Genomic DNA, 27,835 nt, shown 5'->3' with positions numbered 1-27,835 from the left:
CCAATGGGCAGGGCACCTCACCCCCTGCCCGCCTCGTGACTATCTGGGATGGTCTCCAAGGTCCAACCCCGCTTGACTTGGACAGCAGCCGCCGCTTTCAGTAACTCAGATCACAAAGCCCGCGCCAGGGACGCCTGGAAACCCAGGCGAGCAAAGCATAGCGCAGTCGCTCCTCCCGGAGGCTGATGCTGACGGAAGTGGCTGGGCAGGGCTAGGGGCGGGGCCACAGGCGCGCGGCGCGCGTTGCGTGCGGGCTGCTAGGCGGGCCGCGGCGTGACGTGCTTGGCGCCGGCGCCCGGCCCCGCCCCGCGCGGCGAGACCCCGCCTCTCCGCCTCCTGCCTGCCGCGGCCGCTCACGGCGCTCGCGCAGCGATGGCGGAGGCTGTGGAGCGCACTGACGAGCTGGTCCGGGAGTATCTGCTCTTCCGCGGCTTTACGCACACGCTGCGGCAGCTGGACGCCGAGATCAAGGCGGACAAGGAGAAAGGGTTCCGGGTGAGGGGCCGGCGGGTGCGGCGCGGGCAGAGGCGGCCCCGAGGGAGACCGGAGCGGGCTCCCCCCCAAGCACTGCCCTCCGGGGCGGGAGCCGCGCTGTCAGCGCGCCCGGGGGGGACCGTCGACATCAGCGCGTCTGGCCCTCCCTTGACACATGAGGAGCTGCGGTCCTCAGAGGGGACGTGACTTGCCTGAAGTTGCCCAGCGAGTCAGGAGCATCGCTGAGGCTGGAGCCCAGGTGCCCTGACTCCTGGTCCGGGTGTCTGTCCTCCACGCCAGCCTCCAAGCAGGTGCTGGCCAACTGGCCAGGATGAAGATAAGGGTTTTAGGAGATAAGGTTGGGTAGATAGTTAAGTTTGGGCAACAGAAATATTAAAAAGTTAGCTTCTGATGGCATTGGGAGCTCAGGGTCTGCAGCCCAAAATGTTAGCTGGGCATCTTTTGGTGTTTGTTTACAATGGCATTGTCGGGGACTTACCGGCAGTTTTGGCTCCGCAGTTGAGGAAGACCTTGTACATTTTCGAACGTTATATTTCCCCTGCTCAGACATGATCTTCTGTTTAGAGGTTCTTGGAAAGTGTATGTGTGTGATTCGTGTGCTTGCTGAGTCCAACTGGTGTTGACAGGAGAACTGAGAGAGAGGCAACACTGTGTCCTCCGGTGTGATATCTCACATGGAGGTGACTTCTTTGGTTGGCGGTCTGAGCAGCTACCGGGATTTGGGTCAGTCAGTGCATCGCTCCCAGAGTCTAGGACTCCTGGAATGGTGGAGCTGGGAGATGGATGATGGAGGTTGTCTCTCTGGTTTTTTGTTTTTGTTTTTGTTTTTCAAATCTTAGGCCACTGAGACCAAAGAGTTGAAGGAACATTTTCAAGTTGGTTGCATAAGCCAGACATACTGATCCAAGACCTAGACTCAGGTCTCCTGCTTTGTGCTTTTACGCTTGACATTTCCATGCTGGCTACAGGGTCAAACCACATTTCTAACGTCAGAAAATAACTCAAAAGCTATTATATTAGAATGTTTTGTACGTTTTATAGATGGATAATTAAAAAACAAACAAAAAACTTCTAACATCAGAAGCCACAGCAAGAGGAAAAAGCTGTATTCTTTCTGTGAAGTGATGGGAAACTCCCTCTTGTCCTTCACCACGTTCTCCCTCCTCTTTCTCCACCAGGTGGACAAGATCGTGGACCAGCTGCAGCAGTTAATGCAGGTGTATGACTTGGCTGCGCTTCGGGATTACTGGAGTTACCTGGAACGGCGACTCTTCAGTCGCTTGGAGGATATATATAGACCCACCATCAACAAGCTGAAAACCAGCCTGTTCCGCTTTTATCTTGTCTACACCATCCAGGTGCTTGTTCATTCCGGGATTCCTTGGAGAAAGTTCTTTGACCCTGAAATAGATTTCCTTTTTAATTTCTAGGGCGGACTCTGTTCCTGTGGGGAAGAGGGGAACAGTTATAGTGCGAATTATTTTTGACTGTTTTCCTACTTTTTTTCCCTTCTCATCTGTAGATCAGCTGACTTGTCTTCCTCATTCCTATTTCCTCTCTTGTTTTAAGCACATAAGCCTGGGTGGCGTTTCAAAGAATATAAGTAACTGGGTTAAAGTTTGAGTAATAAAAATTATAGCTGACCCCGAGGGATAAGTCACTTGGATTGTTTGAAAAGCAACTAGGAATCAATTTTTAGGATGGCATTTATCTTCAGGGCTTCAATTTAAACCAGCTTCTTAGAAATTACAAGGAACTTGAGAAAAGTAATATCCTATATGGCATTTGTAGATTATATTTGGCCACTTATCTGGTAGGCTGCTATCTAGAGGCTCTCGTTTGTGCAGTAATGACTTATCTTAATTCTGGACTTCTGTCTCCTACCCCTTTCTGCTGCCTCTTCTTTGTCTCAGCAGACAAACAGAAATGACAAAGCTCAAGAGTTCTTTGCAAAGCAGGCCACAGAGCTCCAGAACCAGGCCGAGTGGAAGGATTGGTTTGTCCTGCCCTTCCTGCCATCCCCAGACACCAACCCCACCTTTGCTACCTACTTCTCTCGACAGTGGGCCGATACCTTCATTGTGTCCCTGCACAACTTCCTGAGCGTCCTGTTTCAGTGCATGCATATCCTCCCAGCTGCCTGGGCCTGTGGGCCTGGTCTGTCGAGACAGCGTGATCAGTGGCCGCTGCTCTCAATACAGTGCCCCAGCATCATTGTCATGTGTTATGTGAGGGGGCTGGATAGACTGTGGTTATTTTTGTCAGCAGGCCAGGAAATCATGAATCTTCATTGTGACGCTGCTGAAGCAGTAGCTGACATGCACGAGTGGGGACAGTAGTAGCAATGAGGTCCAAGTGCCTGGCCCTGCTGGGAGCCCTCAGATAGGGCTGAGCTGGTGCAGCTCCTGCTCTTTGCAACTGGCCAGCCTGGAGAATACCCTGTCCATGCACGCCCTGTGCCCCTCAGGGTGTTACTTGCCTTGTTGAGATTAGGTAGGAGGTCAGAATACTTCTTGGGCTAGAACTTCCTTCCTGTGTTCACGTTTGGGTCACTCTCTGACAGCTACCTCCGTGTTTCTCAACTTGCCAGAAAACAGAGAGGCTCTCAGAATATGTGTATGGATAGTTAAGAGAGGGAGAATGTAAATAAATTGTAGCCCACCAGGTTTACCATTTTGTTGTGGAAAGCCTGCATTCTTGAGGCCCAGGATATCCCCCAGTGCTCATGCCTTTAGGCTGAAATTCTAGAGGAGGAAAAGGGAATCTGGCTTAGAGGTTGCTGCCTGGTGAGTCATTGATAAATTGGGTGTTTATGGGCTCACGCAGAGGTGACCGTTTCGGCCTCTGGGAGGGACAGCTCGTGGAGGTAAGAAGGGTGCCCCTTCCTTTTGTGCTGTGGGTCTGAGTGTGAATTCCACTCTTGCCAGGTATAAAAGCCCCTCCTCCTCCTTGTCCCCTATTGCTTTTTATCCTGAGGGCTTTCATGCTAGACTAGCAGGGGCTCAACCCAGCGGTGGTTATGACATGACCATATGGGCCCTCTATGGAAATTGGAAATGTCATTGAAGGTCTTTTCAGTGCAAGACAGTGCCCTGCAAACTAGGTCACACACATTTGAGCCACAGTTTACTTCCCCAGGACCGAGACCCTTAGCCTGCTTTGTGCTCCCCTTGACTGAAGCTGTTTAAGGTGGTGGGAAGGATGGGACACCCTGACTTAGAATGGTATTCATAGCATGGCACGAGGCTGTCCAGTCTGCAGAAAGCATTCTCCTCAGTCTACACCTTTACTAGGAAGAGGTACAGTCTGGGGGGCGGGCCAAGCCAAGTGGCCGAGGCTTCTGCCCAGATGTAGACCAGCTGGCCCCTGGGATCGCTTCTCACTGTCTGCCCTGACCCTGCTATGGCCTGCACTGGCTGGGAGGCCCACTGATTGTGAGCTCTTTGCTGCTGGTGTTTAGGGAGAAAACACTCAGGTTTACATTTATGTCTTCTTTGTGGGCTGACCAGCCAGATTGGCGTGAGTGTCTGTGAATCTCTGGAGAAAAGCCAGACCCGGTGTCAAGGGAGAAACTCCATACAGCTGTGGAGAGCCTGCAGGACCAAGTCTGTCCTCTGCTCCCTCTGCTCCCTATAGGGTTTTGCTGCTGTGTGAAAAGTTTGGGAAGGGCTTTTAATCATCGCAGGCAGGCTTTTTCTTTAACTTTGGGCACCAGTTCCCGTAATCCTGAACTTCGATGCAGAATGCCAGAGGACCAACCAGGTTCAAGAAGAAAATGAAGTTCTTCGCCAGAAGGTTTGTTCTAAACATGCTTGCTTCTTGGGAAGAACTTCTGCTTTTCGTATGTGAAATTAGGTAGTGGTGGTGGAGGGCTGATTAAAAATAGGAAAGCACGAATCTCAGATGTAAGTGAGTCACCAGAGAGGCAGTATTGGAGATTTGGGGGCTGTAATAGTCTCTGGAAACAGAGGTCAGGTTCATATTATAAGTCCCATGTAAAGCACGAATGACAGCAGTGGTAATGAACTTTGAGAGGAGGAAGACTATGTGCTTTCCTGTGTCTCTTTTGTACCCCTAGTCCTGTATGTCCACGTCTGTGTTGTTTACAACGCACGTATGATGTCATTGTTCTGCTCAGCTCCAGGAGCCTCTAGTTGGAGCTGAGGGACCCACATTTGCCTTTACATTTTGTCGGAGGAGCACTTCTCTGTTGTTGAAATTAAGGCAACTGTAGGTCATATTTCCGGAAAAAGGAAGATTATAAGCTGTTTGCCTTTTAGATGCATCTGTGTATATAATTTTTTTCAGGCATAAGGTCAAAAATGCTGAACTCTGTTTAAAAAAAAAAAAAAATTATCCGTGAGATTTCCAGAGCCTGATTTTGTAGATTTTCCAAAGAGCGAAACAGGCCTGGGTGGAGCTGTTTTTCTCCATGAATTCAGGAAGAAGCAAGTCAAATGACAAAAAGAAAGTGGGATTTGTGTTTCTGACAGTTGTCGGTGTCTCACTTCAGTGTAGTCAAGGAACAGCTGCCCCCAGCCTGGTATCTCACTAGGTGGTGAGCAGAGGGTGAGGCCGGGGCCTCCGGAGCCGACGAGGCTGGATGTTGGACGGCTGGGTGTTGGAGGAGGCTGGGTGTTGGACGTGCTGTGTCTGCTGCTCCTCAGTGGAGGGAAGATAGGGTGAGGTCACCATCTAACTCGCCCGCACCCCCACTCAGCTTTTCGCCCTCCAAGCCGAAATCCACCGCCTGAAGAAAGAGGAGCTGCAGCCAGAGGAGGAAGAGGTCTTGGTCCAGCACAAATTGCCTCCTTATGTCTCCAACATGGACCGCCTGGGGGACTCAGAACTGTGAGTGTGTGCCTGCTTGGGTGGGAGGGGCAGGTGGGCGGTCCCCTCCTCTAACCTGTCCCCTGTCGCCTCACCCTGACCCTCCCCTCCATTCCTGGTGACTGGGAATTGCTGGAGAGCCTCCTTGGCCCTCACTGTTTCCAGCTGAGCTATCTACGTAAACTCCCCCGGCTTTTAAAGTCCTCTAGCCTCTGAACCTGCTCCGAGGGAGGGGCCTGCACATCCAGATGTGCACATCTGGGTAAATAAACACAGACGCTGTCCTAAAGCCTCAGGAAGTGTGTGTGTGTGTGTGTGTGTGTGTGTGTTGAAAGTAGTGCCTTGCGGATGAAAAGATTGACACCCAACAGGTTGGATGCAGTGTGTGGTGAAAGCGTGCTCCCACCCGAGGCTTTGGAGAGGTAGGCAGGTGGGTGGCTAGCAGCTAACTTAGAACACAGCCAATTAGAGCAGAGGCCCAGCTGATGAGAACAATGGTAGCAGCTGAAGACACCGAGGCTCACAGTGGTCCCACAGCTAACGACCCGTGAATCAGGATGCAAAGCCAGGCAGGTGGATTCCGGACCTACACACGGCCAGGTGCTGTACTGGGGGAAACTGCGCTGGTGTCTGAGCTAGCCTGGTGCAGTGGAACCCCAGGACAAGCCGAAAACAGCACATAAAAATTTGTACCTAGGGGCGCCTGGGTGGCTCAGTTGTTAAGCGTCTGCCCGCTGCTCAGGTCATGATCTCAGGGTCCTGGGATTGAGCCCCACATTGGGCTCCCTGCTCCATGGAAAACCTATTCTCCCTCTCCCACTCCCCCTGCTTGTGTTCCCTCTCTCGCTGGGTCTCTTTGCTAAATAAATAAAATCTTAAAAAAAAAAAAATTGTACTTACACTCAGTAAAAAGAAACAGGTGCAGTTAATTTTAGGACATATTTTATTTAGCCCAGTATGTCCACGATATCGTTTCAGTGTGGGTTGAACAGAAACGAAGGACCCGTGAGCTATTTTGCAGCGCTTTCCTGCTGAGGCTTGAATCCCGAGGAGTGTCGTGCTCCTCCAGCACAGGACCCGTGGGACTGACTGCGTGCCAGGGGCTCAGTGGCACGAGTGACCAGGTGGCTATTGGAGCGCATGGCTCTCAACTGTACCTGGGCCCTCAGAGTGCGGCGGGCATCCCCGTGGTGCCAGAGAAGCTGCAGGCTCCCCTGGGTACAGGAGGCAGTCCCAGGGATAATGCCACCTGAAAGCCGGGCCACACCCCAGGGCCGTCCAGAGCCCAGAAGGCCTGTGCTTTGGGTCCTCTTGGGTCCCCCTCCAGCCCTGTGACCTTGTGTGTCTGTTGGTCCAGGGCCATGGTATGCAGCCAGAGGAACACTTCCCTGTCGCAGTCGCCTCGAGTGGGTTTCCTGTCCTCGCTGCTGCCTCAGAGTAAGAAGAGCCCCTCAAGGTTGTCGCCTGCCCAGGGTCCCTCTCAGGCTCCGACCTCAGCCAGGAAAGAGCCTCTCAGCGGTCAGGTGAGTGCAAGGCCTGTGTTTCAAACTGCCAAGAGGCCTCTGGCTTCTGAGACTGTATTTTCCGACTTTGTTTGTTCTGTTCTTAGGACTGATTTGTCTGGTATGCTGGTGAGATCCTAACTTCACATCTCACTCCCTTTTTTCCTTCCTCCCCGCCTCCTTCACACATGCAGGCAGCGCTGCAGGGTCAGGGCACAGATAAGAGCAGAGTGGAGGCGCTGAGGCAGTGAGGAGGAAATCACCTCACACAGCCTCTGCCCGCCTGCCCGCCCCCCTTCCTCTCTTCCGGCCGCAGCTGCAGGTGGTGTGGGCACAGTGAGATGGGAGGCTGGTGGGTGCTGCCGACCAAGGGTCGGGCCAGGTCTCAGACCCACGGCTAATCTGGAGGGACCTCTCCCCCAGCCCCCTGCCCTCTACACCGCCCGCACTCCCATGCCAAGCCTGAAAGCTGCGGCGCCGCAGGGGAGCGGCAGGCTGGCTGTGAGCAGTGCGCTTTGAATCTCTTCCCTTTCCCTCCTAAGCTCCTCTGAACTCAGGAGCACTTGTGACTGGGGTGTGGTGGCTTGAGGGTGAATTCAGGCAATTCTGGAATTTTGAATTTTGGGTGATCTAAAGCAGTGTGTCGAAAAGGAACAAGTTAGAGTTACTTCCGAGTCAGTCAGTGCGTTGTTTTTATAAGCTGGGATTTACTGATTCCGCAAAGGCCTCTGGCTATTTTTCACTTTGATAGACACTGGCAAGGGAATTTCTTTTATGCTAGTTCATGTCCAAAACAGCCCCCGGGTCCCACTGAGGACTCTTCCTGGCAGAGTGGGTCAGAATTCATGGCTTTCAGCAGTGCCTTCCAGAGTGAAAGTTTAACAGACCCACAGTCATGCTTCCTTGCTTGGCCGAGGATCCTTGCTCTTTTAATGTATTTTATTCGTTACAGATAAAGGCAGTCATCATAATTGCTGTCTTCCTCTCCCGCCACCCTTGGCTCGGGAACCGTTAGAAGTGACGCAGCAGTTTGGGGTGCTCCCTGCAGCCGGGAAGCGGGGCGTCTGCCCCAGGGCTGGCAGGGCTATTTTGCTGCTGAAGTGCAGATGCTGAGCAGGACACTGGGGAGGGAAGAGTGTGGGCTTCAGAGGCAGGTGATGTCCTTTCAACTGCGGTCCCTTGTTGAGCGTCCTTGCTCAGATGGCTAAAAGTCACCCTGATTTGCTTGGGACGATACAGACACGTCTTGCCTGGGGGAGACTTCATGGAACTGACAGACTATGCGTGCCCAGTACACTGTAGCAGCGGGTGGTCTTAGCAAGGGCACTGGCCTTCCTGGGTCCCCGCCTCAGCTCGGAGACCCTAGGTCCAGCCACACTAAAGGATTCTCACCTGGCATTCAGGAGGCCTGCAGCCATCAGAGAGGCATCCTGGTGATGCCCAGGGCTGGTTTTCTGAATTCCAGTTCTGTGGAATGTGGCTGAGTAAGTTTTGCCATTTGCTCTGGAGATCCCTGTCATAGTTCAATATTTTCTAAGTGTAATAGATCATGGATGGGGTGCTCAGGCTCTTGAAAAATGCATGAAATTGTGAAATTCAATTTCATTGACTTAAAATGAAAGAAAACCCGAGGATGGGTTCTTTGGGGTTAACTCCGCGGCCTTGTTCTTTATGTGTTCGGGAGCTAAGTGTCACATGATGAGATGGGAATGGGATTGGAACTTGTTGTGTAGCTCATGTTCAAGGGGTGAGGGTAAGAATGTCGTTCACAGCAAGCAGTCCCTGCCTCTAAATATATTCCAACAGAACTTGGGTCACAGTGAGGTATGTTAACAGTGTGGAGGTAGCTCTCTGTCCATTTCATGGAAAGGGAAATGGGACAATAGATGTCTGCCATCTGAAAAATTGGGTCACTTGCAATTTTATTAATTTGTAGGACTCCACATTGATGTTTCAATTCTGAAAATAACTAGTATATTTGAGGTTCAGGAAATTCAGAACTTTATAGTTGGAGGAAGCTTAAAGATCATTTTGCCCCCTCACTTCTATTTTGTAGAGGAGCACATCCTTTGATTGCCTCCTGTGATGTGGAGCTCACTACTTGCTAGTGTGAGGATATTTTCCTGTTAGAAAGCTGTTTGTAGAAACCGCTATAGTTTTCACTTGCTGATCTTAGCTTTGCCCATCGAGCTACATAAAGGAAGACTTTTTGTTAGGACGCTTCCTATCTTTCCATGCTGAGTACTCTCGGTTCATTCTTCCCTCTCCCCTCCACTGGTTTCCCTTATGGTGTGATTTCTACACCACTCACCATCCTGCTCTCCCTCCTCTGGGGTACCTTCTAATTTTTTAATTCTTCTGTCACAGTTAACCCACCAAATTTGAGTGTATAATTTGAGATGCTCTCTTACCAGTACCAAATGCAGTTAGTTGTATGATTACTTCTTGTGATTTTAATAATACATTGGTTTTAACTTTTTAATGGCATTGGCTTTATAATGAGTTACCTTGCTTTGTTAGTGCCTATGAAGCACACTCTTTTTTTCACTTCTGACACAACAGAGCTCTCTTTCTTTATTATTAATGAAGAAACAAAAGAAAAACATAGGCTGTGTTATTACATTAACAATAAATAAAATAATCAGGCTTTCCTGTTTTAAATATTATTTATATATAACATTGTACATTTCAGTCAGGTCAGCATTTTGCCCACTTGTGATGGGTCGTCACAACTGTTGGTCATTGCTCCTGAAACGTTTATGCTATTATACGTGCCACAATATATGGCTGGCACACTCTGGGTTTTATAGGACTCTGGAGGCAAGACTTAAGAAACAAATGGAAGTGACTCGAAACCACAGCTCCCAAGCTCCTTTGGGATCTCTGTTAGGATAGTGCCTGAGGGCACCTGCGCTGCCGGTGACCCAGCCTGAGCTTGCACTCCATCCTTCCCGCCAGCCTTATGATGCCGCGCCTTTCACTCCCACTCAGGAAGCTATTGGGCTGCCGGTTATTATAGAGATAACCTTTAATTGGCTGCAATGTAAGGAAAGCAAACTGCATTTTTAACTCCTATCAAAGTACTTCGTAGTGGGGCTGCTTCCATGGATTTTAACAGGGCGGAGGAAGAGGGAGCCCTCTTCCATGACTTCTGTTCTATAATTTTAAGTGTGACAAGGCCCTGTCTTCAGGCGAGACCAGATTGCTGGAACTTGTTTCCTGCCCCATCTGGATCACTGCCTGGTAAACTCTATTTAGGCCACTGAAAATTAATTTTTCTCTCTCTCTAGAAAGAAAGGCAAAGTGAATGATAAAACACAGGTTAAAATATTTGTCCTGAACTGTAGGAGACAGGTAGATACAGTAGAGTATGACAATGTAATTTGGACATTTGGAATGTTATGTGAATCTGGTAGTTACGACTTTTATGAGGTTTGCTTTCAAAACTCTGACTTAACAGTATTACCACAGTAAACATTTATTTGAGTACAGTTGTAGCTAGACACAAGTTTACCTTAACCTACTTACTCATAGTGTTCCGTGGAGAGCTGCTTTCATCAGCATTATCGTTTTTTGTTCTTTTCACCTTTCTTGAGTAAATAACGAGATGAGGCTGAGGGAGAAGCTCTCTCTAAGCAGAATCTCATAGGCCACATGGAGGGCCCTGGTTATCTGGGCATAAACTACCCTCGCATTATCAAGGCAGTTTTTCAGCTCATTTTGGTGCCTTTTGTTAACACCTGTTCGAATTTTCATTTTGGGGGGTGGTCCAGCCCTTACCCAAGGACTTACTAGAAACTTCCTTGCCATCTTGACTTGAAGAGAAGCTCTGCCTTTGTCCTTCTTCATGTTGTATTTCCTGTCCTGGCTGGGGAAGTGCAACGAGTGACTTGTGTGTCAGCTAGGGGGATTTCAAGTCCGTCCCATACCCCTCTCTTCCATCAGTACAGGCCCATTGAGGGCCTTAGCACTGAAAAGGGAAGAGACGCCATCTCTCAGGTGTAGCGGGTGGGCAGGGGAAGGAGCGCGTGCCACCGAGTGCCTGTCTGCCCTCTGTGGCATTCCCCACGCTCAGGGCCCAGGCTGGATTCCCCTGCGGCCCACGTACTTCCAGGGCATGAATGTAATATTGTAGGGATCCTTTTCCCTTTTCTTCTCCAGTGTCCAGTGTCAAGATCTCCTGCTCAGGCTGATAAATCTATCACAACTGCATTGTAGTTGGTCCAGGCTTTTTGAGACTTCCTCACTTGCCTGGGTCCCATTATTTTGGAAAGTGGCTGCCCACCCGGGAAAGTGGTCTTCCTTCTCTTCCCCACTGTGCTCCTAGCTGGCTGTGGAGTTGCCGGAGCCAAATTTAATCCGAAAACATAGCCTCTACTACTGTTGGGTTGTTTGTTTGTTTGTTCGTCTTTTCTATTAGAATATGAGAGTTTTTAGAGATGTATCGTGGAATTCTTCTTTTTTTTTTTGAGTCCTCTTTTTCTCTTGGTAAAGTTTTGTCATTTTATCTTTTAAAAAGCTGGCCATTCATTTTATTGCTCATTTATATTGTCCTTTTACTCTCTATTTCATTAATCTTTATTCTGATCTTTATAACTTTGGGCTTCACTTGTTTTTCTTGTTTCTTGAGGAAGTTGTTCATTTGAAATCTTTCCCTTTTCTTGATGGAGGCATGTACTGGTATGAATTTCCCTCTTCGAACTGCACTTGCTGCATCTTACCAGATTTGGTGTGCTGTGTTTACGTTTTCATTGGTCTCAGGGTATGTTTTGGTTTCTCTTTCTGATTTCTGCTCTGATCCATTGGTTGTTCAGAAACATGTTGTTTGATCTCCACATACTTGTGAATTTTTAGATTTTCTTCTTATGATTGAGTTGTAGTTTGATATGATTGTGATGCCTGATATGTTTCCAGTCTTTTCAAGTTTATTAAGCCTTGTTTGGTGGCCTAACATGTGATCTATCCTGGAAATGTTCCGTGTGCTTGCGAAGAATGTATATTCTGCTGCTTTTGGGTGGAATGTTTTGTGTCGTTTTTAGGTTCTTCTAGTGTAAAAAGTAGTTCAAGCACAGTGTTTCCTTATTGACTTTCTGTCTGGATGGTCTCTCCATCGTTCAAAGTAGGGTATTGGAGTCCCTATTAGTGCATTGCTGCCTGTTTCTCCTTGGTATTTGCTGGGTGTGTTTAGGCGCTCCTGTGTCAGGTGCGTAAATACTTTCAAGTGTCATATCCTCTTACTTCTTACATAATGACCTTCTTTGTTTCTTATCATAGTCTTTGGCTTAAAGTCTATTACGTCTGATACACATATAGCTAAGCCTGGGGAAGTCTTCGGTCTGATTTTCCCTCCTCTTTAGAGATATGGGGAGGAATCAGTGGATTCCTAAAATGAGGGCCAGCACTAGTTTCAAGACCTCCTTGTATATCTTGACCAACTGTTACTTCTGGGTATGTTAGAGAAGTCTTCTTGGACTTTCTAAAACTGTGGAACCTCTTCAGTGTTCCATGAACCATGGGTTATTTCTCAGAAATGGCCGGAAGTACTGTGAGAAGGGCCTTGTCTTTGTTATTTAGTTCTGGGAACATGACATTTTTTCTTTTGTGTTCATCGTCACTTTCTTCTCTGTGCTCTTTTCATGCTGTTGCTTTCATCAGGTTTCTTGGGACATGGGGTTTGCTGTCAGATTTGGGTGGGAATTCCACCTCCGTCCAGCTCTCCCTGTGTGACTAGTAACCTAACCCAAGCCTGACTTCCTCCTGTTAAAATAACGTCCTCCTCTTTAAGGGAACATTTGTAAAGTTCTTAGCATGGTGCCTTGTATATGGTCAGCATTCAATGAATAATCTATTTTGGTGCATTATTGTTGTGGGGTTTTGTTTGTTTGTTTGTTTGTTTTTAGTTTATTTCTTTTATCTTGACTTTTAGTTTGTATCTTTTATCTTGAACCCACTTCTCCTAAAATAAGCCAGAATATAGAGCATCAAATACTTTCCCTAGAAGAAACCTCTGTTACAAGCATAAGTGGATACCCCTGAGATCACCTCAGTCAGAAAAACAGAAATAACCAGGGGCGCCTGGGTGGCTCAGTGGGTTAAGCCACTGCCTTCGGCTCAGGTCATGATCTCAGGGTCCTGCATAGAGCTCTCTGCTCGGCAGGGAGCCTGCTTCCTCCTCTCTCTCTCTCTCTCTCTCTGCCTACATGTGATCTCTCTCTGTCAAATAAATAAATAAAATCTTAAAAAAAAAAAAAAGAAAAGAAAAACAGAAATAACCAGTACCGTGAAGTCAGCTACAGTTAGGCTCCATGTGAACTCATAGTCCTTTAAAATTTCCTTTTCAACTCTTCCCATGACTCCAGGGTCCCAAGGAATCTGTGCTAATCATGTTAAGTTGTGTAATATTAACATAAAAACTAGAAAGTAGAATGGGTGGAAAGCAACAAGCACACTTTGGTTGAGTTCTCTTGACTTAGGTCTTGTGTGCAAGTGACTTGCCGAGAGGTTGGTCTCAAACCTGAGTGGCAGTTGGCATCCAGATCCTTTGGCTGAGAGTTGTAAAATGAGGAGGGAGGGGACCACCACAGTTTGTGGGAATAAGGTTGGAAACAGCCCAGCCAGATACTCTGGAAGGATGAGGTGACATCTTTTAAAAAGGCTCTAGGGGCTCCTGGGTGGCTCAGTCACTTGAGCGTCAGACTCTTGATTTTGGCTCAGGTTGTGATATCAGGGTCGTGGGATCAAGCCCCAAGTCGGGCTCTGTGCTCATAGGGAGTCTCCTTGGGATTCTTTCTCTCCCTCTGCCCCTCTCCCTATACTCACTCTCTCTCATAAATGCATCTTTAGGGGCCCCTGGCTGGCTCAGCTGGTTAAGTGACGGCCTTCAGCTCAGGTCATGATCCCAGGTTCCTGGGATCAGTCCCGCGTTGGGCTCCCTGCTCAGTGGGAAGCCTGCTTTTCCCTCTGCCACTCCCCTGCTTGTGTTCTCTCTCTCATTGTATCTCTCTGTGAAATTTAAAAAAAAAAAAAAAAAACTTAAAAAAAAAGAATAAATAAATACATCTTTTAAAAAAATTAAAAATAAAAAGTCTCTAGATTAAGAATCTCTCCATGGAAGTGGGTGGGGGTTATTGAATTCATCTGCTGTAACTTGCTCACCTTTATCACTCCTGCCATGAAACGGGGCCTTTCCCACCTTGCTCAGAGGTCCTTGAATTTCCAGTAATTTCTGTTAAGAATTTCTGGTTGCCTAGTAATCATTTCCAAATACCTCAGTATTTGTTAACATCAGCTGGCTTAGTCATATACTTGGCCCAAATAAGAGAGGATAATGTGTTCCTCTGTGGCTCTGGAGAGGTGACTATATGTTGCATAATTATTTTTTTGTATTGCCTAAACACTGAGTTGCCTGTAGCCATTTTTGACACTTAGCGAGGGGCCTGACCCCTCTCATAGTCATTGCTCAGTAGGCACAGGTCTCCTGCCCCCTTAGCTAGAGTTAATTGTCCTGGTTAGATGAAGGAGGTGGTGGGTGGGTGGGTGGGTGGGTGTGTGTGTGCGTGTGCGCGCGCGCGCGCGCAGGTGAAGGGTGGCAGGCTGAGGAGTGCTGCTGCCCTACCTCTTAGATCAGAGGAGGGGAGACCAAAAAGGAGGGGTCCAGTCTGCTCATGTTCCACTCTGGACTTTGCCCCGAGGCCGAGAGGCCCAGGAGCTGTGGGGTAGAGAAGCTACCCCCTCCCTTGGCTTCTGCCTCTGCCCCTCCCCGGCTGAGGGGTCATGGCCTGGACTCCAGCAGGAAGCCGCCCTTCACCGCCCAGTGTCTCGCTGTCTAGACCGCCAAGGGAAAGGATGCGGCGTGCGGGCCCAAAGACGGGAAGAGCCTCTTTGGCGGGCTGGCGTCCGGGGAGTCCAGCTGGTCACAGCACCGGCAGCGGCGCCTGCAGGATCACGGCAAGGAGAGGAAGGAGCTCTTCTCTATGACTTTGCAGGTATGGCTGGGTCTTGGCGGGGCTGCCCTTGGGGGCCGTGGCTCTCGGGGGAGGGGTGCAGGGCCTGCAGGTACCCCTCCCACTTTCCGTGTAATGCTGTTTGGGTCACAGGTTCTCTGAGGCTTGGCCAGAGAGACCTGCTTCCCTTGCCTTCACCCAGAATCACCCAGCCTTGCTTGGTCACAGGGTGCCTTCCTCCTGCGTCCCCTGCTGGAGATGCTGCCCTGACGTGCGGTGTTGTGCTGAAGCCAGGCACTCGTGCTCATGGTGCTGAGCCTGGGGACTCCCCTCTCCCCTAAAAATGGGATGGGGGTCTACCCTTCCTGGCAGTAAAGCTGCTTCTCTCTCTGTCACCTGCTCCGGATTGAAGTGAAACACCAAGGGATTTGCCAGTGATGTCACCTGCCTGACCACTTATCCTCTGTCTGGGGCTCCTGGCTGATGTCAGAAGCGCTGCTGCCGCTCCCCAGCCCTGTGTGTGCCAGCGGTGTAGACCCTCGTGGCTCTGACCTCAGATGGTCCTGTTCTGACCCCGTCCGGTTAGAGACATGAGCTCAGCTTCTCCCAGAAGGCGCCTTTCTGAGCTTGAGGTCTCTCTCCCTCTCTAACATTTTTGCTGTAGAGCTGTGCTTCTGTGATGCGAGGAGCACTTTGAAGAGCCTCAAGGGCCTTGGGGGTTGCGGAGGCTGCCCTGGCCTGTGCCCCCTGGCCCGGGTTATGTCAGGGGGAATAGTAGTAGTCGTGGGGGTCAACCCCCAGCCAACACTGGGGAGGCAGAGAGGGTGTGTGGGGTGCCTGTGGGGGCCTGACCTTGTTCCGGCTCTGCGGCTGTCCTCGTGTCTGCATCCTTATGTCTGGCCAGTCGCCTCGGTTTCATGGGATGGTGGGGCGAGGCTTCGCATCCAGCTCTGGACCTTGGGCAGCATATTTAACCTTCTGCTTTCAGTCTTAATTTCCACAGTTATCAGATGGGCTTGATAATGGAATCCCAGATGGTTTGGGGCAGGATTAAATGATTGAATCAAATGTAGTTATACAGCGCCTGGCCCTTACTGGGTTCTCACTGATTTTTATTGTCAGCCTGTCCTGCATCATGTCAGCTGTGACAGGACGAGGGTGCCCGCGGCCCTGGACTCCCTTAGCAGGGCCTGTGAGAGGGGGAAGGTCTCTAGACAGGGGCCGCTAACAGGAATCTGCTTCTCCTGGGACAAGCTGGTGCTGCTCTTAGCGTCCAGAGCTCTTTCTTCTAGAGCCTGTGGCCCCTCAGAGCCTCCCCCAGCATGCTGTGGCCTGGCATCCTAGCTGTCCTGCAGCAGGTCCCCAGATGTGAAGGGCTGGGACCGGGCAGACCCCTCACAGCTGACTTGTCCCCATTTTTCTTATCATAGAGCGCAGAGAAGAAGGCCGAGGCTAGTGGCCCAGAGGCTGAGCCCTGCCCCGAGCCCCACGTGGAGGCACTGGAGACGCTGACGCGGGCTTCTGCAGCAGGTGCCGAGGGCGGAGGGGTCCGCCCCGAGCAGCCGTTCATTGTGCTGGGGCAGGAGGAGTACGGGGAGCACCACTCCTCCATCATGCACTGCAGGTGGGCTCGCGTCTGGGGGCCCGGGGGAGGCCCTGGCAGGGAAAGTGCTGGCGGGGCTGGCGGGGCTGGCTCCCTGGGAGGCCTGGCTTGTCAGGCTGTGCATGTGATGGTGTGGCAGCAAGGATGGTCCCTGATGGACCACGGTCATCCCTCCAGAGTCGGAGGAGGGCTGCGCAGCTGCTCTTGGCCTGGGTAGCCTCTCTGTCCTTTCTCACTATGGAACTTTGAGTTTTAGTTTTAGTTTTATCTGAACTCCCTGAGACTTCATTTTAATTTGCTTTATGTTGTTTTATATATATGATTTGTGTGTGTGTGTATACATATATATAATTTTCTATATGTTTTGTTGTTTTACTTTTCGGTAAACCTTCACCATGTACAAGTTTTTAGTCACACATGGTGAAAGCATGAGCTCTGTGAGGCCTTGTGGACTGTGGTTTGGGGAGAGTGAGGGGCTCCCTGCCGCAGGACTGTGGCTCTGGAGTCCCCCGGGAGGCGCAGCTGCCCGGGCACAGGGCACCTCGCCGCTGCTCTGTCTTCACTGCTTCCCCCAGGGCTCAGCACAGAGTAGGTTCTTGCTAAGTCGTTCTTGACCGGTGACTGAATGAATACTTCTAGAAAGAGTCCATGCCCATCCTTGGAGTGTAGGCAGTTTGGGGAGCAGTTGCGAAGTCAGCGGGGCCATGTTCTGGGCTCCAGCTGACGAGGACGGTGGGCTCAGGCAGGGAGGTAACAGCCTCCTTCTCTCCCATCTTAGAGTGGACTGCTCGGGGAGGAGGGTCGCCAGCTTGGATGTAGACGGGGTCATCAAAGTGTGGTCCTTCAACCCCATCATGCAGACCAAAGCGTCCTCCATTTCCAAGTCGCCGCTGCTGTCTCTAGAATGGGCCACCAAGCGGGACAGGCTGGTGAGTGACGCCTGCCTTGTTGCGTCTAAGTGAGGAGCGCCCGAGGCCACCCCCTGGCGTCTGGCCCCACAGGCTCAGCTGAGGCAGCCAAACCACCCCTCCCTTCTCTGCTACTGGGGTTTGGGGGGACACGCATCCAGACTGTCCTGGCAGGGGGGTTTGGTGGCGAGTGCTTCTTCCTCTCGGCCCAGGGAGACACCAGCTTGCTTCCCGTTCTCCCCCATCAGCTCCCGTCATCTGTCCAGTTTCTGACAAGCCACCGCGAACGTTCTCAGCTTCTCAGCCGCCCCTCCCCCTGCTGAGACCCCGCCCCGTGGCAGGCTCCCAGGGTAACAGCTTAGGCTGGTGGGGGTAGTGTCCTGTTCAGGGTCCCCACAAGTGCTGTTAGTACAGTGTTCTTCCTTTTGGACTTTACTGTTTGGGAGAGGATTTGTAGTTTAGGAGGTAAAGTTGATTTATAGTGTTTTCTTTAACTGTGTTCCATTTCGAGGAGATCATACAAGGCAGCCCAAGGGGCAAACCTCATTGGCAATGTTTTGTTTTTGTTTTTGTTTTTTCAATAGTTTTTGACAACCTGCAGAATTTATCTTTATGATACTAGGATCTCAGAACTTACCCTTTACACGTATTAATCTGCCAGTGTTAATTTGAGCTCAGTATGTTGGTAATATTCCTGGGGGATATCCTCGAACCTGCTTCTGGCGCTTTCTTTTGGCAGTACCAGTTACTATCTTTGAAGCTTTTTACCCAGTAAATCACAAATGCCTGGAGACAAGGATATCCTTTTCTACTTTTTCTGGAGGCCGTAACAGGCCCAGAGCCAGAGCTGTCCCCAGAACATGTCACTGGGGCAGGGGCCAGTACCCAGGGAGGTGTGGCAGGTAGAGGAGGAGCAAGAAGAGAGGACGGGAACTGCTGGGATTGAAAACTGGCAGAAAGGGAGGGAAGGTCGGGGCTTCATTTAATCAACACATTTCCAGGTTCTCTCCTAGTCCATAGATTTCTTTTGAAGTTTTGCTTCTGTTCAAGGTCACCTCTGATGGCTTCATGTCATTTTATTTTTTTAAGATTATATTTATTTATTTATTTGACAGAGAGAGAGAGAGAGAGAGCCCAAACACAAGCAGGGGGAGTGGGAGAGGGAGAAGCAGGCTTCCTGCTGAGCAGGGAGCCTGATGCAGGACTCGATCCCAGGACCCTGGGATCATGACTTGAGCTGAAGGCAGATGCTTAACAACTGAGCCACCCAGGTCCCCCTCTTCATGTAATTTTTGAATGAGGTCCGTGTTAGCCAGATTTCTCCCGAGTGTGTGGAGGTGGGTGGAGGCGGGGCCTCACCCTGTAGCTACCCAGACCTGCACCTCACAGGAGCGGGCCTGGCCCCGCAGTGGTCCTCCCCGACCGGGCCTGAGCTGTCCTTTGCATCCCCCGCCCCTTCTGCTTCTAGCTCTTGCTGGGCAGTGGTGTGGGGACGGTGCGTCTTTATGACACAGAAGCTAAGAAGAATCTCTGTGAGATCAACATCAATGACGATATGCCCAGGTGAGTGGGAGGCCGTGGCCCACACCCGCCGTGCTCTGCGGGGCTGGTTCTGCGCTGGGCCTTCTGCCCCATCCCTGTAGCAGGACCCGCCTCAGAACTGAAGCCTGACTTCTCTGGGGGAGGCGCAATGCTGACCCGGCCCCACGTGTATTGCAGAATCCTGTCGCTTGCCTGCAGCCCCAACGGGGCCTCTTTCGTCTGTTCGGCCGCCGCTCCGAGCCTCGCTGCCCAGGGGGACTTCTCGGCTCCAGATATTGGCAGCAAGGGTACTAACCAGGTTCCCGGCAAGCTGCTGCTGTGGGACACGAAAACCATGAAGCAACAGGTGCCAGCCCTGCCCCTGGGGATCTCCTCGTGGGTCTGTGTGGGGTCGCGCTCCTGGGGTAGCCCTGTGTGTCAGCTTCCTGGTCTTTCTGATGAGCCTCGTCCTTTCTTTGCTTTGGTCTCCTCAGATTTCAGTAGGTGAAGCAGGTTCAGAGTCGAAGGGTTGGAAAGTAGTCACACTGCAGCTAGGCCGGCTGCTGGCAATTGTAGTCATCCAGCATCAGGCCACAGACGTAGAAGTCCCACCCAGCCTATCAGAGGGCGCTTGTGGTTTATTAAGAATTTTTTAAATTTAATTTTGTTTATATTGAAAGGCTTTAAAAAAAATTTTTTTTTTTCAGCAGTTCTGGTTCACATCCAAATTGGGAGGAGGGTCCAGAGATCTCCCATTGACCCCCTGCTCCCACCCCCTGCTTAGCAGAGCGGCACTCTCTTTATAACAGAGGCCCCCCACGCTCCCAGTCTGCCTTCGGGCCCAGTCTTCGTGTTGCACGCTGTCTAGGTCCCGACAAATGGATGAGGACCATTATGGTACCACGCGGGCCATTTTCACTAAAAGCAGCCTGAAGGTCCTGTGTGCTCCTGTTCCTCCCCTCTGCCCCTCAGACCTTGGCACCCGCCCATCTCTCTAGTGTCTCCATAGTTTTGCTTTCTCCATCACATCGTGTAGCCAAGATCTCACTGTGTGGTTCCTTTGGCTTCTTCACTTTGTCTTATGCAGTCAAACAGCTTGTTTTTTGGGAGACAAGTGGAGTCTCTGACTCCCTGTTAACGTAGTGATGCATAAAGGTGCCAACAGCAGCCGGAAGGAGTGGGGACTCATGCAAGTTCCTGGGAAGTGACAGCCGGGCGAAAGCTGCCTTAGGAGCCGAGGACTACCCACCCACCGTGGCAGGTGCTTGCCGCAGTGACCCTAAGCGCCCAGAGAGAGAGATGAGGTGTAAATGCACACATTTAGAAGGCTCTGATGTTTCTTACTGAAATTAGTTTTGGGGCGCAAATGTGGTGTGGCCCTTCCATTCAACAGCCGGATTCCCAAGGCCACTGGACGCCGGGAAGTGTCCCTGTCCTGTAGATGGGCCTTTTGTGCCTCCCTGTACCTGCCTGTAGAGATGGGGTGCATCCCCCTCTGGGGGTCTCCCCGGGGCACAGGAGTCAGGGCCACCCTGGAATTCTTGCCCACCGTGCCCCGCCACGTCTGTCCTCCTGAGTTTCCTTGTCTCGGCAAATGTGCCGCACTGTGAAACTGCGCGCCCTTCTGGAGCCACTCTCCTCCCTCACCCTGCAGAGCCCGTGGGCAGACACCATCCGCTCCACCTGCAAACCGTTTCCGTTCTGCCCACTTCTCTGCGCTTCCAGGGACAAGCCCTAGACTGGGTCTCAAGTGCCCCTCGTAGGACGCCGCACGACCTCCTGCGGTGGGCCCTGACCTGCTGCAGGAACGACAGACCCTGGAGCCTGTTCCTCCAGACTTCTGGTCCACACCCCCGCAGGGCCCCTGCCATCAGCCCTCCCCACTGCCCCAGCCTCCAAGTGTGTTCTGCAGGCCCTCCCCGGGCACTGTCCCCTGCATGCTGTCCCCTCCCAATCGTGGTGTTCTCCCCGCCCGGCCCAGCACACATCTTCCTGCAGCCCCTCTCGCTGCTGGCCCTCGTACAGCTTAGTTAGACCCTTCATCTTTCTCTTTGCCTCGAAGCCACTTAGAGTAGTTTTATGTTTCCTTGTTATCTTTAAAGTTTTAATGAAATACTGAGTACATACAAAAGAATCTTGCAATCAGAGGTGTGCAGTATAGTGGGAAGAGAAGCCGTCACATGAGCACCTAGGTACGGTCACGGTTGGAAACTGGAAACTTCCCGCACTTTCCATGCTCTCATGTGCCCCTCTGAATCTTGGTCCTCTTTCCCTTTTCAGACAGAATTTGTCCTGAATATTGAGTTGTTATTCTTCTACAGTTTCAAATTTAGTTGTATTTTTTGTTTGTTTTTGTTTTTTTTAACTAGCTCCAGTTCTCTCTGGACCCTGAGCCCATTGCCATCAACTGCACAGCTTTCAATCACAACGGGAACCTGCTGGTCACGGGGGCAGCTGATGGTGTCATCCGGCTGTTTGGTAAGCAGCTGTGCTCGTGGCTGTCTGCTCCCCTCCTTTCGTGGCCCAGAGAGGAGAGTTGGATTTTTGCTAGCTGGACTAGAAGCTATTGCAGAAACTCACCCAATTCAGGATGCTCGAAATAGAGCTTAATTTTGGTCCAAGTCGGCTCTTTTCCAAACCTCTGTAATCAGCCCCCTTGCACATGGTCAGTGTCCGTGGGCCTGGGAGTGGTGGGGCTTAGCAGTCCTTGAGTGTGGCGCTGTGTGGTCCGAGTCCTGTGGCTGGAGTGAGATCCAGGAGGACACATGAGACAAATGGTGTGCCTTCTGCTGAGGGTGGCTGGTGCCTTCTCCTAGTGAGACCATTAGACCGGTGTGCAGTGGAGTTACCGTGCGCGCTGTTGGAGGAGCCCAGCTTCATGCAGGCCCACCCTGGAAGACTCTGGAGTCTGGGAGGGAATGAGGGACCGAGTCTGGATGAGCCCCCGGGCGCCCCGTGGGACCTTACAGAGGCCTCCTAGGAGGCATTTGTTTGTCTCCCTAGACTTGTGTGCCTCCCAGATGAGCTCAGGCTCTGGCCAAGGATCCTGAACCTCGTGTTTGACCCAGGGAGAAAAGCTTCAACTTCAGAATTGTTGAATCACTGCTTAATACACCGGAGGAGAGAATTAGTGCACTGAGAGAGCTTTTTGGCAGGGCTCAGCTCTGGGATGCCTATAGGCTCCAGGAGACCCTCTGCCTCCAGAATAGATCCAGCCCTTGGGGAGGAGGGCCAAGGTGCCTGCCATGGGCGAATCCTCCCCGGGGCCCTGGCGGGGGTCTCAGCGGCATCTCATCCCCGCAGATATGCAGCAGCACGAGTGCGCCATGAGCTGGAAGGCCCACTGCGGGGAGGTCTACTCGGTGGAGTTCAGTTACGACGAGAACACCGTGTACAGCATCGGCGAGGACGGGAAGGTAGGCGGGAGCCGGATTTCCACCTGGAACGCTTCTTCCTTTGGCTTGAGATTCCAGAGGGCAGCAGAATAGCATGAAGGCTGAGATGAACCCTGCCCGGGCCCTTCACAGGCTCTCTGACCTCAGGGTCCCTCTCCGCCTCAGCAGGCCATCCATACAAGGGGGCGGTCATCGTCACCAGTCTTGGGACCGTTGTGAGGTCTGAACAGGTGTAGTGGGGGTTGGTGATGAGGAAAAGGGAGAGCCCAGCCTCCCTCCAAGTTTTAGCGGAAGTGACTCCTCCCACTCTGGGTGTTTGCGGGATTCAGATTAGGACCCGGGTTGAGCTGGCCAAGGTCATCAGAGGTCACAGTGGGGTGTATAGAGTTGCTTCCTAGAGGCCACGTGGTTAGGCCTGAGTGGAGTCAGAAAGCCCAGTAGAAAAAGATAAAAAGTGAAGATCAGTGCCCCCTTGTGTATTCTTTCTAGAAAGACACGTTCAGATCCAGGAAAGGGAGCTGGGCTGGGAGGCAGCAGGAGAGGAGAGAGGGAGACTTGGTTTTCGGGTATTCTACCTGTACCCTTGGATTTTGTACTGTGTACCTGTATTCCTCACTGAAAACTGTAAGTTCAAAGTAGATTCTGCATTTGGAAACTATGGGGAGGGATTTTTAAGGTAAAGCTTGACTTCTGTTTATGTGAGTAGGAGTCTCAGTGAAGAGGTGGTCACACAGCTTGTCCACGGTGTAGACTAAAGGATTATGTACACCACAAGCCATGAAGCTAGTTTATAACAGTTCTGCTCATGTTCAATTGATTACGCTGCTGAGGCGGTGGGAAGGTAGTTGGAATTATGCTCTCTTCTAAGTCGGAAAATCCCAGTTGGGTTCTAACCCTAGAAACAACAACAGTAATAATAGCGATCATGTGGTGCATCCCCCCAACCCCCCGTTTGAGAGATGGGAATCCATGCCCGGGCAGATGCCCACCCTTTCCCTCTCCTGGAGTCAGGCCAGAGAGAGTTCAGGTCTTCTGTGAAGTTGCGGGCTCTTTCTGAGATGTTGTTTTCTAAAAAAGTATTTGAATTGTATTGGGAAAAGACAGACCCAAGGGTCACTGCACTGCCTCTCCTGGTAGCCTGTTGGTGCCCCCGCGTCTGGCCTGGGCCCCCGTGGCTGAGCGAGCCCTCAGCCTGTGCTTCCTGGTTGCAGTTCATCCAGTGGGACATCCACAGGAGTGGGCTGAAGGTGTCCGAGGACAGCCTCCCCGCCGATGCCACCGGCCCCTTTGTGCTGTCGGGTTACAGCGGCTACAAGCAGGTTCAAGTGCCCCGGGGCCGGCTCTTCGCTTTTGACTCGGAGGGAAATTACATGCTGACGTGTTCTGCCACAGGGGGCGTCATCTACAAGGTACCTGGTGGGGGCGGAGGGCCTGTCCGGGTGGGCAGAGAGGTTCCTCCCTGGAGGTGTGGGCCAGGGCCAAGCCGGCTGCATGTGCAGAAGCCTCGGGGCTGCAGGCCGGGCAGGGCAGGGGGGCTGATCCCCAGCTCGGGGGTGGAGACAGGACGGAGACGTTCGTCTTTTTCTCTGCTTGTCCATTTGCTGTCATTTGACGAGATTCTGGCCCTCCTCCGCTTTTGTTCCTTGGGCATAATATCTATTAGAGAAAATGTGAAGAAGCAGAAGCGTTGGGAAGTGTGTTGGTTTGGGGGGAACGTGCCGCACACGGACAAGTGCTTCCGTGGTCTGCTTCAGTGACTGATCTGGTATAGGCTTATTAGCTTCCTGGAGGTCCCCTGGTCACAGACATTACAGCTCGTGCCCAGGGCGGAAACCGGGGGGTGTGGCTCTTCACACCAGCATGGAAGTCATCCACGTGGGGTTTGTGCCTCAGTTTATGTGCTTGTTTCAGTTCTCATGACCGAGCTTCTCTATTCATGTACTTTTTTGTACAACTGTCTGCAATGATAAACCTCATCTATTTTACTAGTATTACCAGACAGACTAGTGATGGGGATTTGAGTTGTAGTCAAAGCATGTTTGTTTTTTATTTTCTTTAAAGATTTTATTTTTTTGTTGAAGAGTGTTCGTGCGCACATGCATGAGCCGTGGGGCCGGGGGCAGAGAGAGAAGCAGACTCACTGCTGAATCAGACTCCTGCTCAATCCCAGGACCCTGGGATCATGACCTGAGCTGAAGTCAGCCGCTTCACTGACAGAGCCACCCAGGTGCTGGTCACTACACAGACCAGTTCTTAGCCTCCGTGGCAACTCTTTGCCTAATGGTAGTGTTTATACAGTGTGTAGGCATGGAGTCACAAGAATATTCTCTGCCTGGGGGCTCTCCGTGCCCCCATTACCCTGGCTCATGGGTCGGTGGATGGCACGTGCCCTGGACGGCAGCTGCATGCAGGTGTCGGGTGAAGCAGTGTGAGCGCGCACGGGAGGCTGTGATCCTGCTGTCGTGGGGTCACACTCAGGACCAGCAGCGACAGGGCAGGGTTCTGAGCAGAGGAAACTGGGCAGGGGCTGGGCCTTTGGGGGGAGACCCCTGCGGGGTGGGGGCTGGTCCGTGGATCTGAGGCCTTCAGAGGAGCAGGAGGTGGGGAGGCCAGTGAGTGAGGCCGGCCTTGGTGTCCCACGGGGATAGAGGCAAGTGAGAGCGCTGGAATGGGGGAGGGAGGCGTGCAGAGGTGGCGCGTCGGGAGCCGCCTCGGCTGTTGGTCCGGAGTGTGGCACCACGGGTGATCCAGGCTTGCCATCCCCGAGGCTCCCCTTTTCCACAGATGATGATGCATTAACGGCTCTTCCCTTCTTAAAATTAGCTCTGTAATTTCTTGTAATTGCTATTAGAAGATGCTATGAAAAGCTTTCTGTCTGCAAGTTTAATTGTATTTTATTATTTAAAAACTGAGTTTGTTAGCCTGTACTTTGCTCTGTGTATGATTTTTTGTGTGTGTTGTGTGTACATTTGTGTATTTTTAATCATGAGCCTCGTCACTTGTTATTTGTCCCACTCAGCCTTTGTCATCTGTTCCAGTCAGCCTTTGTCATTTGTCCGAAGGGCCTCCTCCTCTTCTGTCCTCTTGCAGCTGGCTGGGGATGAGAAGGTTCTAGAATTCCATTTAAGCCAGGGTGGCTTCTGTGGACTGATGATTTGCTGTGAGATTTGCTCTGTAACCATTTAAGGACTTGGAAGATTTCCCTCTGTCTAATTTTTGAAATGCCAGTTATGGGGTCTAATTTCTTAAGGAATATAATGAACTTTTTACAATCTTTAAACGATCTATGATTTTTTTTAAGATGTTTTCTCCATGAGGGCCCAGACTGCTGTTTCCTGCTCATGGGTGTTTTCTTTTGCTGGATTGATCGTTATTAACTGTGCTCCTGGCTTCCCCTTCCTTGTTCCCTTCTGACTCTCATCACTGTGGACTGAGTCCCGGGAGGCTGGTGCTGCTGGGCGAGGGAGAGCCCTGCTCACACATCCTCAGGGCGGCCGGCGTAGCACTGTGCTGGCTGCTGTCGGAGAGGACCCACAGCCTGCCCTCCAGCAGCTTGCCTTCCAGGGGGAAGCAGATGGGAAACAGCAGGGCATGTGTGATCGCACGCTGGAGCGCAGTAAGCCCAGTAAGCGCAGATTTGGGTGTGGTTTGGGGAGGGTGCAGAAGGCACCTGCCCACAGTGAGTTCAAGGTGGCAGAGAGAACATTCCCTTGTCTTTTTGAGCAGATTTTCCACCTAAGACAAAGGAATGACTATAGTCGGGACAGTGAAGGCATTTCCTGGCACAAGAAATTAAACCGAGGTCTTCTGGGAGGGAAAGATGGGTATGCGTGCCCGGGCACTTCCTCATGTTGGGGCGGCAGCCCCCAGACTTGAGGCAGTTTGGTGGATAAAGTGGCTGTGTGTGTGAACAGTGCCTGCTGACGCCTCTTCTCTCCTGTCTTGCAGCTGGGTGGGGATGAGAAGGTTCTGGAGAGCTGCTTGAGCCTGGGCGGCCACCGAGCCCCTGTGGTCACCGTGGACTGGAGCACGGCCATGGACTGTGGGACGTGCCTCACTGCGTCCATGGATGGCAAGATCAAGCTGACCACCCTGCTGGCTCATAAACTCTGACGGGACCGCCCCCACCCCCGAGGGACACCCACGGAGGCAGTGTTTTCCTGTTATCCTGGGGGAGTGGAGTGACGGGACCCGAAGGCAGAGCACTCTGCTTCCTGCTCCTGGCCTGTGTGGAGACTCCTCAGGGAAAGACAGTCCAGGGAACTCTGGCTCTTTCCAGCAGCAGAGACCGGACAGGAGCCACACTGAGTCATGGCACAAGTGCCCCCAGAGACCAGCGTGCTGGGCTGCGCAAGGGGCATGCTTCAGGCGGCAGGGACGAAAGTTCAGAAAGCAGGAGATGCAGCATGATGGCTGCTCTTTTGGCCTAGGAGGGAGTGACAGTATTTTGTATATATTTGCTCATTTTTCCTTTTTTTTTTTTTTTTTAAAAAAAAGAATATTCTTGTGGTCACCTGGTATCTCTTTCTGGAACGCGGACATGCAGCAGAGCGTCTCCTTTCACCCTTTGCCCTTGGAGAGGCAGATGTTCCAACAGGAAGCTGGTCAGCTTCGAGCTGAGGCCCTGCGTGCCAGGTGTTGCCAGCTGTGGGGCTGAGCCGTGTGGAGGTTTGCTTGTTGCTTTGCCTTAGAGCTAGGTGTCCTGTCTCCCACCGCCGGGCTAGGTAAGGTTTGTGCTCTTCCTCTTTCTTTGGGCTGCAGTCAGGGAGTCCTAGTGTTCTTTTCTTCTGTGCATTGGTGGAGTTTCTCGAGATGAGGTTAGGGTCTGAGGCCTCTGACTCCAGCTGCCCCGTCCACCTGGGTGGGTGTCCCTGTCCCTCTGCCACTGCGGCTCTGCTTCTTCGGTCTCCTTCACATCTTTGAGGTGGACCGGAGCCAGCCGCCAGCGCCCTCTGCTGGTGGACAGTGAGAGGGCGGGAGCCAGTGGGCCAAGCTTGCTTTTCCAGGGAGGCGGGCAAGGGGTGGGTCTCCTGCTCCAAGGGCTGACGGAGTGGTCTTGGTGCCCAGATGCTCCGAAGCGCCATTGTAGGGCCTCTTTAGGCTCCACCCCAGTTCTGGTGGTGCAGGCATAGGGGGGTACTCCAGTTACCTACCTCTGGAAAATCATGAAGTTGGTACGAAGGCCTTGGCTCCCGTTCTGTTGGTATTTGCGGTGAGAGTAGGGTTTATGTGGCTCAATTATGGGAGAACAACAGAGACTGATAAGTAGTTACTTACACATTTTTACCGATTTCTACCTTGGTAACCCTCTCTTCAGATGAAGAAAACCAAGACTTGTCCATTTACAATTGTCCCCGTCTTCTGCACTGAAACAGCAAATAATCTTCCCCACAGATTCTGTAGGACATTTAAGAAGCTGTCATGTGTTTCATTTGAGTGAGAGAATTCACTGTTTAACCTCGAAGTTTTGTTTCAGTTTCTCTTTATTACCCATTCTCTTCTCAATATGGTCTCCACAGCTACCGGAATGTCTTTAAGGATTGCAATGAAACAAAGAACTCTTGAAAAGCTTTGTCTTCTCTCTTTTCCTTTATGTTCTGGGCTGGACATCCACCTCCCTTTTGTTTCGGCTTTCGCT

At 51.5% G+C, this 27,835-nt stretch overlaps 1 protein-coding gene across 3 annotated transcripts; it reads left to right on the top strand.

The window, feature by feature from the left end:
- The first annotated feature begins 295 nt into the window (after positions 1-295).
- Positions 296-27,765, top strand: WDR91 (WD repeat domain 91). 3 transcript variants are annotated; one of them, XM_004741712.3, is made up of 15 exons: positions 296-495; positions 1,674-1,853; positions 2,409-2,619; positions 4,208-4,290; positions 5,216-5,346; positions 6,683-6,848; positions 14,657-14,812; positions 16,201-16,394; positions 17,152-17,302; positions 18,750-18,844; positions 19,001-19,169; positions 21,172-21,280; positions 22,106-22,218; positions 23,409-23,606; positions 26,146-27,765. In XM_004741712.3, exons 1-15 carry the CDS (start codon positions 373-375, stop codon positions 26,308-26,310), a joined length of 2,244 nt encoding a protein of 747 aa, XP_004741769.1. In that variant the 5' UTR covers positions 296-372; the 3' UTR covers positions 26,311-27,765. The 3 variants fall into 3 exon arrangements, with proteins under 3 accessions (XP_004741769.1, XP_004741770.1, XP_044918939.1); XM_004741713.3 differs by having other exon boundaries at positions 297-495; positions 2,412-2,619; XM_045063004.1 differs by lacking the exons at positions 296-495; positions 1,674-1,853; positions 2,409-2,619; positions 4,208-4,290; positions 5,216-5,346 and adding an exon at positions 6,310-6,449.
- Positions 27,766-27,835: the final 70 nt, after the last annotated feature.

Source organism: Mustela putorius, unplaced genomic scaffold (genome assembly GCF_011764305.1).
Source record: "Mustela putorius furo isolate JIRA1106 unplaced genomic scaffold, ASM1176430v1.1 tig00003845_pilon_pilon_pilon, whole genome shotgun sequence".
Classification (NCBI taxonomy): domain Eukaryota; kingdom Metazoa; phylum Chordata; class Mammalia; order Carnivora; family Mustelidae; genus Mustela; species Mustela putorius.
This window is presented reverse-complemented; position numbering and strand designations above follow the sequence as displayed.

What these genes read in the sequence shown, in the direction of transcription:
- WDR91 (XM_004741712.3), top strand. Translation starts at nt 373, where the DNA reads ATGGCGGAGGCTGTGGAGCGCACTGACGAGCTGGTCCGGGAGTATCTG. An exon ending in ATCAATGACGATATGCCCAG is followed by an intron (nt 18,845 to 19,000) that starts GTGAGTGGGAGG and finishes CGTGTATTGCAG; the next exon opens with AATCCTGTCGCTTGCCTGCA. An exon ending in GCATCGGCGAGGACGGGAAG is followed by an intron (nt 22,219 to 23,408) that starts GTAGGCGGGAGC and finishes TCCTGGTTGCAG; the next exon opens with TTCATCCAGTGGGACATCCA.